Below are 13,051 nucleotides of genomic sequence, written 5' to 3' on the forward strand. Positions count from 1 at the left end.
AAAATGTATTTAAATATCCCAAAAAATACATTTAGATAAATGCGTATTCGACAAAGTTATAAATTTTAATACTCCTTCGTTTCATATTAAGTGATTCAAGTTTATGACATATTAAGTGATTCAAGTTTAGAAAGACTGAGGGTGCAGTCGTCTGCTCTTTGATTTGGAAAAAGCAGCGTCCCGTGCACCGCACGCTGCACACACACGCCGTCGGCAAGTAAAACAACCCGTTCCAGTGCAGACCGTAGCAGTGCCCCCTGCTCCGCATTCCGATCCACAGAGACGCGACCGGCCCAAGCATGTTGCGCGGCCCGGCCCATCCCATGCCGGCGACCGCCGTAGCCGCGGCCGCCGGCGGGCAGCCGCTGGTGGTGACGCTCAACTGCCTCGAGGACCCGTCGGTGGAGCGGGACGCGCTGGCCGGCGGGGCGGCCGTGGAGCACGTGCCGCTCTCCACGCTCTCCTCGGGGCACGTCGAGGCCGCGGCCGCCGTGCTCCTTACCTCGCTCGCCTTCCTCCCGCGCGCCGCGCAGCGTCGCCTCCGGCCCTGGCAGCTACTGCTCTGCCTGGGATCCCCCGACCGCGCCGCGGACGCCGCCGCCGCGGCCGAGCTCGGCCTCCGCCTCGTCCACGTCGACGCCAACCGCGCCGATGAGGTCGCCGACACCGTCATGGCGCTCTTCCTCGGCCTGCTCCGCCGCACCCACCTGCTGTCCGGACACGCGTCCTCCTCCACACCGTCCGCCGGCTGGCTCGGCTCAGTCCAGCCGCTGTGCCGCGGCATGCGGCGCTGCCGGGGGCTCGTGCTTGGCATCGTCGGCGTCAACGCCGCTGCGCGGTGCCTCGCCTCCCGCAGCCTCGCCTTCAGCATGAGCGTGCTCTACTTCGATCCGCTCTACCAGGTGCTGGATCCGCTTCTTGTTCTCTCATACCCTGCGATCCGCACTTCTAGCTTTCTGCTCTTAGTTTTCTAGTTTTCTGTTGTGATCTAGGATTAGACTGCCTGTGTGCCTTGTGCGTTGCTGATTTAGGTCATTTTGTAACCTGCCTGTAACTAATTGTTCGCTAGTTTCCTGCATTCGTTTCATATTTATAGGCAATAAGATTATCCGCATCTAGTGTGATCTAGCTCCTGCTAGTTATGGCTTGTGACTTGTGAGTATCTTGCAAGAATATCGCTTTATCCTAAAATTAAATTATCGCACTCCTGTATAACCTCTGGGCCTATAGTATGGTATCAAATTAAGCATCTGTAAAGATGATAAGACAGTCCGAAAGATCTCGATATTCTGTATGCCCTTTTAAGTGGTGACTGATCTGATCTGAATCAGTAAAGTTGACAGGCGGGAGTATCTTTTTTTGTTGTTAAAATGATCACTGGAGAATAAATTTGTGTGTTCTTAGTTTTATTCCTTAACTAGCAACTATCTAAGCAATTTTGGTTGTCTTTGCTCAAGTTGGTACTTACACTAGAAATTTCATTAGCTTCAGGGCTCATTCGGTTTGCAGGATTCCTAAAGGATTTCTACAGGATTTCAACCCTTAGGATTTTTCCCTATGTGTAGCATTCGGTTCATAGGAATGGACATGCTAGATTCCTAAGGAATGTGTCCAAATTAGCCTAATTCCTAAGGATTCTAAGCATTAGGTGAGACCTCATTTTAAAATCCTATGGATTGCAATGTGCATGGCATTCCAATCCTCCACTTTTCCTATTCCTATGTTTTCAAAATCCTGCAAACCTTCCATTGTGCTTCTTAATCACATAATAGATTGTAACCTTGGTAACAGAGTTATAGAACCATGCTGATTTCTGACTGTTAAACATTTTGTGAAGGCTTCTGGCAAAACAAAGCGGCCTTCTATTGTACTTCCTTCTGATGCCAGAAGAATGGATACTCTCAATGATTTATTGGCAGCAAGTGACCTTGTTTCACTCCATTGTGCGTTAACAAGTGATACAACAAACATACTTAGCGCTGAGCGCCTGCAGCACATAAAACCTGGTAAACCTCTTTACTCGATACTCTCAATGATTTAATTTCTTTTTTTCTTCTTCTGGTTTCCTCTGTACTGTGCATTTCACATGTTTACTTGTTTTTGTACTTCATACTATGACCCAATCTGATTGACTATCTTTTGAGTCCTGCAGGGGCTTTTATAGTCAATACGAGTAGCTGCCAGCTGATAGATGACTGTGCACTGAAACAGCTTTTGCTTGATGGCACTATAGCTGGATGTGCATTGGATGGTGCTGAAGGTCCCCAATGGATGGAAGCATGGGTAAGGAACTTAGATCTAGGTACAATGAAATTTCATTCAAAGGACTGTTTATATTAAAATAGTCACCGAGTTCTGATTGATCTGTTCTTCCCAATGCGCCTTCATTGAAATTCGGTTTCTTTACCATAGCAAGATTTAGTTCTTCTAGCATTTTGTCACGACGTTATATGGCAAAGTTCCTAATTCACCTATTGTAGAAGGTACTCCCTGTTTATCATGATTAAATACCTCGGCGAGGATACGAAAAGGAATGCAAGTGATATATCTACAGGAAACTTGGTTCTTAAACTTTATGGAGTTTTCCACTTCATGAAGACATAAAGTGGTTTATGGACTATATGATCATCCTGTTACCTAGTCGACTTGCCTCTTGGTTCCAAAGATACACATCTGATGCAGTCTGTATGGGCTGTTTGGACGCGGTTATTCTTTTGGGAAGCTTTAGTTTGAACTAAATGCTAAAACTCTCCAGAGAAATAGCCCCCATCCAAACACCTAAACCGTAGACGCTGGCGGTGAAGAAGGCGGTGAGGGCACTTGCTTTGATTAGGCTTACTGTAAGTTTGTTTGAAGCTCCGTAGTCTAGTCTACCAATGGGTCCTATGGTGTGTCCTCCCCTCTAAGGTATCGCTTGGATAATTGACTTTTATGATCCGCACAGGAGAGGGTTTTTCCCATTCATGCCTCTCGGCTATTAAATAAAAGAATGGGCTCTTTGAAGCTAGGTATTAAGCACAGGAAGGTATGGGAATATAACTAGCACTTTCTTAAACTTAAACCAAGATATGAGACTACAAGAGGCAGGTAAAGTGGGAAGTGAGATTCATGATGCAAGCTTATGAAGAAAAAAGGAGATCTCATTAATGTGTAAAAAAATAGTAATAGCAATCCCTTGTCATCTGAACCAGAACAGGCCCTTAGTTTTCTTAGTCATACTATGCTCGCTATACTATTTGCTTCAGCATGATGATTATATCTTGAAGGGCATGTTTTGCTCCAAAGAAAATGATTTATCAACAGCACTAATAACTTTCATTGGTCACTAATAGGTACACGAAATGCCAAATGTATTAATTCTTCCTCGAAGTGCTGACTACAGTGAAGAGGTGTGGATGGAAATCAGAGAGAAAGCAATCGAGATCTTACAAGCCTTATTCTTTGAGGGCATTCCTCCAACCAATGCTATTTATGATGGAGATGAAGAAATAAGTGAAGTTGGATGTGAAGATGCAAATGAGCAGTCTTCTCAGGTCTTTGATGGTCAACAGCAGACAGATGAAAGCCAGTTAACTCCAGAATGTGACAAGAGAAGAGCAATCTCGCAGCCTGAAGAGCCTGAACCTTCAGGGCAATCTCAAAATATTGGCTCCAGGTCAGAAGGAAGGCGCAGTCGATCTGGAAAGAAAGGGAAAAAGAGACCTGCTCGCCGCAGATCAGAACAGAAAATGGACGAATTGTCAACTGTGGAGAGTGGAAGTAATTATTCCTCACGTAGAGATGATGATACTGCAATGAGTGGCAGGGATCAAGCGTTAAGTTCCAGTTCACGATTTGCTTCCCCCGAGGACTCCAAAAATAAGCACAAGTCTTCTACAGAATCTCCAATGGAAATAATTTCTGAAAATAAGTTGCCTGTGGGGCTTGGTAGCAAGCTTCCTGAGAAGCTGAAAGATGGCTTTGTTGTTGCACTAAGGACAAAAGATAATTCAGGGTTTCATGTTTCAAGAGAAAGGGTTGCTGGTGGTGGCTGGCATCTTGATGTTGTGTCAAATGCTACAAAGAGGGATCCTGGTGCTCAGTTCCTGGTCACTTTTAGAAACAAGGTGGTATTATTTCCTTTTGTTTTATTTTTAGCTTTCATGTTTCTTAACCCGTCAGGTAGTTCGTTTGGATATCATACACAAGTACACATTCAGAAACTGATGATAGGCCTTGCACTTTTCAGGATACTATGGGATTGCAATCTTTTGTTGCTGGGGGCAGACTACTGCAGGTATCACCATTTTCCATTAGTACCTTTGTTTACTGAAATTATAGTCAGAGCTGAATATAGTATTAGCAAAAGTAAAAATGATAGTAGCCATATCAATGTTGATGCTTTGATCTTTGCCCCATTGTCTCTCGGTCCCTATTTACCAACTTGATTCCATGCCATCCTTAAAACAAATCGTAGTGCTGCTCATCTGAATTAGAGGTAAATGCACCATCAGTCTATTAACTTGGCGCGTACGTGCATATTAGTCACCGTACTTGCGAAATGCTAAATTCGAGTGTTATAACTTGGCACGTATGAGCACGCGAGGTCAAAAATACGAATTTGTAGGTTTTGGCACTGACGTGGACAACCACGTGGACATGCCGCCATGTAATGTTTGCAAATAGCCCCTCCTCTTCTAGTCTCAACATGGACACATCCTCAAACACGTGGCTGTCCGTGGCCATGGCGGGCTCATCGGTGCTGCCGCCACCGAGCCATCGGGCGAGCATCTCCAGGAAGGCGTGCTGCAGCGACTTCGTCTTGAAGTTGGCGGTGAAGGAGAGGAGGTAGAGGTTCCAGAGCAGGTGGCCGGCATTCCGACGATGGGGCCCAACGCCGGCAACGAACTCGCTGAGCTTGCATTACTTGCGTCGGGAGATGTAGGCCAACACGATGCTGCGGAGTTAGTTGAACTTGAGGTCGACCCACTCAAGTGCCGCAGAGTTGGGAATCGCCGGCGAGATCGGGCCGGAGAGGTAGTTCGACCAAAGGAGGAGATACCGGAGGCTAAGGAGGTGGCACTTGTCGGCGTAGGGGATGTCGCCGACGAAGGAGTTGTTGGCGAGGTCCATGTACTGCAAGGCGGAGCAGTTGCAGAAAGAGCGTCACCGGGATGCCGCCGGTAGGCGGTTGGCAGAAAGGTCGAGGTAGTAGAGCTCCGGTAGGAGCCCGGTGCGGGCAAGTATCGCGCCGGACTGGTGCATTTACCTCTTTGAATTATTTTCAAGTGCTTATTCCATCATCTGTTCTTTAAATAATCTGCTTTGACTGGTTCTTATTTCATGATGCCTTCATAATTTTCGTCATGTCAAACTCGTTAAGTGAATGCTTTGTGTACATTGCTAATTTTCCAATGGTTAACTTGTCATCAGGTTAATAAGAAGATGGATCTCATTTTTGCCAGTCATGCTTTTGATGTTTGGGAGAGCTGGACCCTAGAAGGGTCCTTACTGGAGTGCTGCAAGCTGGTCAACCGCAGAAATCCTTTGGTATGCCCATTCGTCACCGTTTTATGCACATACTAGCAAGATTTAAGATCAAAATACATTATCGCCCACATCTGTGGTAGTGATCTCCAGTTTCGTCACAGAATAGGCTTTATTCTTATTCAGCCCTCAGGGAGTTCCACTGTTATGACTATCTGGAAAATAAGCATTTCCTCAACGCTACTTAGCTTTCTGATGTTACTGTTCTCTATTTAGGCTGTACTGGAGGTCTACATTGAGATCCTCGCAGCTGTGAGTGAAGAAGATGGCGTCACCAGGTGGCTGGATTGATCAATGATCCATCTATTTGAGGAGAACCGAATCAACTGACTCTGTGTTGTTTTGTGGCAAGTGTGTTGACATTTCTATTGCAGAGACCTTGCAGAGCCACACTGAACTGTTTCATGGTTTTGCTGCTGTAGCCTGTATCAGTATCAGTATTCAGTGTCAGTAACACGCTTACTATTTCCAATGGATAATCTAGTCTAGTGGAGTATTTGACACTCTGATCTGAAGATTTGTATCCACGCGCTTTCAAACTGACAGAGTTTCAGTTTGCAGCCATCTATGCCGTTGCAGTTATTTCTTCTCCTCCTTCTCGATCTCTTCCTTCCACAGCTCCGGCCAGTTGGTCCGGGCCTCGTCGATGCCGAGCAGGGAGCCTTCCTTGTCGGGGTCCCAGCTCGCGGAAAGCGTCCCGTAGGCGATCCCGAGCGCCGACGTGCCGAAGGCGACGAGGGTCGTGAGCAGCGGCACCCACTGCGGCACCTCCACCCCTCGCCCGCGCTTGAGCGCATCGTACACGCTGAGCAGCGCCACGCCTGTCGCCATGGGCACGCCCACCGTGAACAGGATCCGCCGCAGGATGCGGTCGAACACCGCCTGCGGCAGCTCGTCGTCGTCATCGTCTTCGCCGTCGCCGTCTTTGCCATTCCCCTCGCCGGCCGTCTCCGCGAACGCGGCCTTCAGCATCTTCTGCTGCTGCTCCTCCCGCTCCCGCAGACGCTGCTGCTGCCGCTGCTTCTCCTTGCGGCTCGTCTTCTCCTTGGAGCTGGCCGGCGCGTCCGTGCTCGCGCTGTCGCCGGCTGCGTGTAGCCGCCGGGCTGGGGCTTGCCGTCGTCTGGAGGTCGGTGGCGAGAGGATGGACGTGGCGGCTGCGGAGCCGTGCGTCGTCCATGGGTGATAGGGGTTTGCGGTGGGATGGGGTGGCTGGAGAGCCGCTTGGTGGAGTAAGGCGGCCATGCCGATGCGCGCCGCCGGTGACTTGGTAGGACTGTAGGAGACGACCACGACGACCTCTTCCGTGAATCCGTCGTATGGTCTTGTGCGTGGCCTTATCGCAGTGATCGAGTGGTGGCTCGCAGATGAGGCAGAGGAGATACGTTTTCGATGTGTTCCAGAGTTGGGAGCCACGGCCCACGTGGATCGGCCCAGAAAGAAATGTCTCCTCCGCCTTTTTTTTACTCCAGGACACAGGCAAACATTTCAAGAGTCGATCGATTGAAGGCCACATGGAACACCCCCTCCCGGTTTGCATGCAGAGACTAACGAAGAAAACCCTGGCAGCCACCGTCGTCGAAGATTGCTGTTCACCTCGCCTCTGGCCGCCGTCTTGGCGGCGAGGTGGGGAACCTCGATTTCTTTTAACAGTATCCACAAGTGTTTGCTTATATCAATTGTTTGGTTTTGATCGGCAACACAATGACGGAGACTGTGATGTCGTCTCAAATAAAGTTACTCAGGCTCTTATTCTGCTGTGGGGTTGTCGCGGAGCGAGAGAGTTTTAGTCATCATAGGTTCAGTGTACCCGATCTTACAGATTTTGGGTTTGTGTACTCGCAGATCTGTTTGTACGTATCTGTTGAGTTTTGTCAATGTGTTGTATTGCTTTTACTGGTTTTATTTTTTGTAATTTTGGAATCCTTCTCTAGCATTCTGGTGAAGATCTTGCGGTTCGATGACCTGTACTTTTAGGGCATCACCCCCGGCCCAAGTACGTTCAACGCTCATGACTTCTCATCTATTTGGATGAGCGATTGAAGGAGCTTTCTGAAACCTTTGAAGGTAGTCAAGCTCGTGCAGGAATACGAGTGGCTATGTTGCTGTTCCAGTTTGACTGCAGTCTCCATGCTGAAGCCTTGTCAGTATTTCATCTTGCAAAGAATGATACCAAGGAGAAAAGATGTGTAATGGTTTTCGAGTTTGAATAAAGTTACAAGTCATTATCAAAAAAAGTAGTCAACATTTCAAGAGTCCTCTAAAAAAAGGCAACATTTCAAGAGCTTCAGGGTATGGTGCACTTGTGCATACGTCCAGAAAGGAGCCATCAGAAGAAAAACCAAAAAAAACTAGGGTTTTGAGCCAGACTACGGCGCCGTCATCAGGATTCGTCGGTTCCCCTCGCTTCATGTTGCCATCTTGGCGCTGCGAGGTGGGGGAACCTCGGATCCTCATAGACGTTTCTAAAAGTATTTACTACTTTATGTTTTGTGGACTTCCTCGACAAAGCTATGGCAAAGAGTGTGATGCCCTCGAGAATAAACGTACTCTGGTTTTTTCACTGTTGTGGCGGTGTCTTATCAGGCAGTGTCACGGGACCAAAGAGTTTTATTCACAACATATTCGTTGTGTCCGATTTTGCGGACTTTTAGTTTATGTCCTCGCAAATCCGTTCGTATGGATTTGATGAGTGTTTCTCGGTGTGTCATAGTGCTTTTGTTGGTCTGATCTTTTGTGGTTTTGGAGTCTTTTTCTCCGCATTTTGCTGAATATCATGTGGTTCAACAACCTGCACCTTTAGGAGATCATGTGGTTCGCAAATCCCCGGCACAAGTTCGTTTTTGATGGGCGAATCAAGGGGCTTTTTGAAACCTTTGGAGGTAGTCAAGTTCGTTCAAGGATACGAGTGACGATGTTGTTTCTCCTGTCTGATTGCAGTCCTTTTGCTGAAACTTGGATAGTACTTCGTGTTGCAGAGATTAATACCACGGAGAATATGTTATCGATATATTTTATTGTAATTGTTACCCATAGGCGTTATTTTGTAATTTTTTGTGTTTACGATCTGAATATTGTACTATAATAGTTTTCGAGTTTGAATAAAAATACCGAGTTTGAATAAAGTTACGGGTATATAAAAAAAAGCAACATTTCAAGCGATCGATCTGTGAACATTAAGGGTCTGATCGGACTATCGGTGGGGGCGGCTAGAAATGATGGCGGCCACGCGGGCATTGAGCTGGAATTGAATGAGCTGCTTCGTACATAGAGGAGCAACAACTAAAGGAGCATAGACCAAACACCAGTAGTAATACTACCAAACAAGGACGTGACATCTCGCAAGGAGTTTGAAGCATAAACGTACTTCCTTTGTGTTGATCATATAAAGAACCTGTTATGTTTACTAAATATTGGCAGTGGGCGCAGCGTAGTGCCAGTGCTAATAGTCTTCGGCCGACCATTGCTTTGCTGCCCTGGAAATAAACACCAGCCGAAGAAGGAAAGAGGCTCGATCGACTTGTGCACGAACATTAATTAGCTCTTATTCGCAATCGCAACGAGCCGCTCGTCCTTCCGTCCGTCCGTCGCGTTCACTCCTCGCGCTCGTAGCTGCCCGACGACGACGCGTGAGGCGACAGATCCCTCGCAAGTTGGAGCTCCTGCATGCGCGTACATATACGATCCCAACAACCAACCAAAAACATCAGAACACAGCTAGCCATGGCCCATGCACATATATGCAAGAAATTAACCAACCAAAGACGTCACTTACGTCTCTGAATCTGATGTCGTCTTCGAGCATGTGCACGACGTGGCCCATGGTGGGCCGCTGGCCGCCGTCGGGGTCGACGCACCGGAGCGCGGCCAGGACGGCGCGCTTGAGCACCTTGGACGGCGGCCACGGCTCCGGCAGCTTCGGGTCCACCACCTCCTCCACCCTCCTCTCCGCCACCATCCGCTTCAGCCACTCCACCAGGTTCACCTCCGCGGTCGGCCTCGTGTAGTCTATCGGGGTCCTCCCGGTGATCATCTCCATGACCAGCACCCCGAAGCTGTACACGTCGCTCCGCTCGTTCAGCATCCCGGTCCTCGCGTACTCGGGCGCCACGTACCTGCGTGCAGCGCAACGCAACATAGCACACCAAATGCTAATTAAGCTATAGCTTGTTGGATCTTGGATGCAATGCAAAAGTACAGTGATCGAAAGGATCCAATCCATTGAGGAGAATCGATCGAGGCTGACCCGAAGGTCCCCATGACGCGGGTGGTGACGTAGGACCTCTCGGAGCAGAGGAGCTTGGCGAGCCCGAAGTCCGAGACCCTGGCGTTCCACTGCCCGTCCAGGAGGATGTTGCTGGACTTGACGTCGCGGTGCACGATCTTAGGCTCCAGCCCTTCGTGAAGGTAGGCCAACCTGAACAGGGACAACCGCACAAGTTGGGTGTTTATCAGTATACTTGTCGTACAAATGTTTCAGGCTTTCCAGTATTCGCCACATGTGCCGTTTAAGCAAAGCACTGGCGACGTTGCTTTCAGAATTCAGACAACACCTTGCCTAATCATGCTACTCCAGCGTGTTGTGACAGTAAAATTGACTGCCGTGCCTACATAATTTCAGTCCAGCCTTTGCAGAATAATCACGCATGTAAAATAAGTACTACTCCTACTCTCCTACTGATCAGTGATGAGTGATGACACGGAAGGAAGGATTCGTAATTACTCCGTACCCTTTAGCTGTTCCGAGAAGTATGTGCATCCTTGTATCCCAGTTCAGCTGGCTAACTTCGCTGTCGTCATGATGCAGCCACTTATCCAGGTTACTGTTCTCCATGTACTCATAAACAAGCATCCTGACAACAATACGATGTGTCAAAGTGTTGTGAATTCAGGATGCACAAAAAAGGTAACTCAAGTAATTAAATCTGGCATAAGAACATTGCAGTGCGCAATGCACATCTCAAGTAATTAAATCTGGGGTAAGAACATTGCAGTGCGCAATGCACATTACCTGCAGGCTCCCTCGCTGCAGTAGCCAAGCAAGCTGACGAGATTCTTGTGCCGAACTCGCCCGATCGTCGCGACCTCCACCCGGAAATCTTTCTCGGCCTGGCCCCTGAAATGACGCACGGAACAGTTGGTGATCGGTGTTTTGAAATTTGAACGTCTAGCGCGTCTGGGGTCCCCAGATTACCGCTGGTAGCAGTTATACGTGCGTGCTACTCGTGAACGGAAATTCAAATCTCACAACTCCGCCAGGTTGTTGCGCTCAACTAACGGGAAATGAATTGACTCTCCTCCTGATCACAAGAATATCGGGAATTTTGAGAATTTGCAGCGTGGGGTTGAGGAAATGGAGGAAAGCGAAACGGAGCAGACGATTAACACGCTTGTGGTGGGACTACTGCATTTGAAATCGATGCGCATTTTGAACCCCATCACGAATCCTTGGTAACTCGAATAACCCCGAAACGAATTCAGAAGGGAACATTGACTACGGAGTATTTCGCTTTTCTAATCCGAAAATCGAATCGAACGAACAATGTGCTGAAACTGAAGAGCTGTCGATAAATTCGAAATCCCAGTCGAAGTTTACCTGTTGTTGTGCAGATTCTTAATGGCGACGGCGGTGGAGTCCCGGAGCACGCCCTTGTAGACCACCCCGTAACCGCCCTCCCCGAGCACGTTGTAGGCGGCGAGCCCGTCGGTGGCCTCCTCCAGCTCCCGGCGCGTGTACCGCCGGCCCCATCCGCGCCGCGCCGCCTCGGGCTCCGCGTCGTCGCCGCCACAGCCGCCGCTGTCGGTGCTCCACTCGCGTGCGCTCCCGCCTCCGCTGCTACTCGCCGTCTCGCCGCTGGTCCTCGCGGACTCCACCGCAATCAGCGGCGCCTCCTGCTCCGCCTTGATGACCTCTATCGGAGGCTGGAACGGTGGCTGGAACGGCGGAGGCGGCGACGCTGGGTGCCAGCGAACGGGCGGCTCCTCGACGTCGGCGGCGGCATGTTCTTCCGCCATGGCCTGGCGCGCGCGGTGCTTGAGAGACCTCGCGCTGGTGTGGTGCAGGCTAGGGGCGACGCGGGGGCACCGGCGCCGGCGCCGGCGGCAGCGGCAGAGGCAGACGGCGAGCAGGAGGACGGCGAGGGCGACCGCGGCGCCTCCCGCGGCAACGAGGACCCAGGCGCGGAGGCCGAGCACGGGGGTGCGCTGCGAGAGCCGGGCGCTCATGGACCCGACGCTCCACGCGGAGGACGTCGTCGCGCGTCCCTGCTGCTTGTGCTGCTGCCCGTGGAGGTGCTGGCGCTGCGGCGGCGGCCGTGGCCGTGGATGAGGCGGGGGATGGGAGAGGCGGCGAGGGGGGCTTTTGGCCACGGGCCGCGGCCGTGAGGCGGGCGGCGACAACTTCCTGGATGGCGGCGGGGAGGCCATGGCTGCTTCTGCTGCCCGCGGACGCCGAGCCGTGTGAGTGGAGGCTTGTGGGTTTGGTCGATCTATTGGCGCATGCATGCAAATTCCGCAGAGCGGAGGAGGGAGACGGGGGGTGATGGCGGTGAAGTGCCGATGTCTGCTGATTTGGGAGGCTTCGTGTGAGGTCTATCTGTGCGGTGTGACGAATCCCGAGTGTTTTCTCTACTTCGCACCCTGAAAACATTTTTCATTCTCACTAGAAACTTGTAAAGTTGTGTGTTATTTTTATGTATTTATATTTTTTTTCTAATATATTTTGTATCCAATTTAGATGTATTGTATTTGGAATTGTTCAAGATTATTCTGAAAAAAATTATTTTTTATTTTTAACCTACCTTTTTTAGTTTTCACTTGTTTTATTGATATAGAAATATAGATCTCCTGAATGTTATGAATCCTGAGATTGGTTTAAATTTCTAACACATTATATGGTAGATTCGATGGTCGTTACATATTTTAGCAAGTGAGTTTTATTTTATTAACATTTGTGTGCAATACAAACGTGTTAAGCTTGCACATATGACATACGTGTTTATTTTTTCTTACATTTCTGATAAGATTGTACATGTAAAATATGTGTTTTTTTTCTGGCAATTTTTTTATTTTAGATATATTTGAAAGAAATCTTCTATAGATCATCCTTAATTATTATTTTGTACGGATGATGCGATAAGCATCGATTTTTATCCATCCCAATTTGTATTGTTAGGTCACCATCTGTTGCCCTATATGGGTTTTCTGATTATTTTTTAGTCGACGTTCAACACAAAATCTCCCTTATTTTGTTGTGTTGCTTCTGGTATTATTGATGCTTCTGACGGCAGGCAGCGAGAGCTGTTCATCTTCGCTTGTCCGATTTGCGGTCGTGGTAATGGATTTCGGTGCGCTTATGGTAGATCGGCTTCCGGCTGTCGTTTTCGTTGAGAGGGTGCTACTACTACTGGCATGAATTCAACAACGATGCATCTGGGGGTTTACGAAGCTTCCTAGCCATGTGTTTTCATCAAATACATAGAATCTACGCAATGTTAGTTTCTTTTCTATTTATTTTTATAATCAATCT

At 48.9% G+C, this 13,051-nt stretch overlaps 3 protein-coding genes across 3 annotated transcripts; 1 reads left to right on the forward strand and 2 right to left on the reverse strand.

Annotated features, from left to right (window-relative positions):
• Nucleotides 1–245: 245 nt before the first annotated feature.
• On the forward strand, nt 246–6,037 carry LOC100845711 (C-terminal binding protein AN). The gene is made up of 7 exons (XM_010236639.3): nt 246–902; nt 1,838–2,006; nt 2,153–2,283; nt 3,333–4,106; nt 4,229–4,276; nt 5,413–5,529; nt 5,743–6,037. The coding sequence occupies exons 1-7, from the start codon at nt 300–302 to the stop codon at nt 5,815–5,817; spliced, it is 1,917 nt and encodes a 638-aa protein (XP_010234941.1). The 5' UTR covers nt 246–299; the 3' UTR covers nt 5,818–6,037.
• Nucleotides 5,833–6,902, reverse strand: LOC100846017 (uncharacterized protein PAM68-like). Its single transcript, XM_003574198.4, has one exon. It carries the CDS (start codon nt 6,766–6,768, stop codon nt 6,106–6,108), a length of 663 nt encoding a protein of 220 aa, XP_003574246.1. The 5' UTR covers nt 6,769–6,902; the 3' UTR covers nt 5,833–6,105.
• A 1,837-nt stretch (nt 6,903–8,739) lies between these two features.
• On the reverse strand, nt 8,740–12,137 carry LOC100827791 (probable serine/threonine-protein kinase At1g01540). Its single transcript, XM_003571956.4, has 6 exons — nt 11,120–12,137; nt 10,535–10,639; nt 10,254–10,376; nt 9,770–9,940; nt 9,299–9,638; nt 8,740–9,185 (listed from the first exon to the last, which is right to left on the reverse strand). The coding sequence occupies exons 1-6, from the start codon at nt 12,025–12,027 to the stop codon at nt 9,117–9,119; spliced, it is 1,716 nt and encodes a 571-aa protein (XP_003572004.2). The 5' UTR covers nt 12,028–12,137; the 3' UTR covers nt 8,740–9,116.
• Nucleotides 12,138–13,051: the final 914 nt, after the last annotated feature.

Source organism: Brachypodium distachyon, chromosome 3, assembly GCF_000005505.3.
Source record: "Brachypodium distachyon strain Bd21 chromosome 3, Brachypodium_distachyon_v3.0, whole genome shotgun sequence".
NCBI classification, from domain to species: domain Eukaryota; kingdom Viridiplantae; phylum Streptophyta; class Magnoliopsida; order Poales; family Poaceae; genus Brachypodium; species Brachypodium distachyon.

Bases quoted from the DNA above. Each gene is read 5' to 3' on its own strand.
- LOC100827791 (XM_003571956.4), bottom strand. From the start codon at position 12,027: ATGCATGCGCCAATAGATCGACCAAACCCACAAGCCTCCACTCACACG. The intron at 9,941-10,253 runs GTACGGAGTAAT...GTCCCTGTTCAG, and splicing joins CTTCTCGGAACAGCTAAAGG to GTTGGCCTACCTTCACGAAG. The intron at 9,186-9,298 runs GTAAGTGACGTC...ACGCGCATGCAG, and splicing joins ACGACATCAGATTCAGAGAC to GAGCTCCAACTTGCGAGGGA.
- LOC100845711 (XM_010236639.3), top strand. From the start codon at position 300: ATGTTGCGCGGCCCGGCCCATCCCATGCCGGCGACCGCCGTAGCCGCG. The intron at 4,277-5,412 runs GTATCACCATTT...ACTTGTCATCAG, and splicing joins CTGGGGGCAGACTACTGCAG to GTTAATAAGAAGATGGATCT. The intron at 5,530-5,742 runs GTATGCCCATTC...TTCTCTATTTAG, and splicing joins TCAACCGCAGAAATCCTTTG to GCTGTACTGGAGGTCTACAT.
- LOC100846017 (XM_003574198.4), bottom strand. From the start codon at position 6,768: ATGGCCGCCTTACTCCACCAAGCGGCTCTCCAGCCACCCCATCCCACC.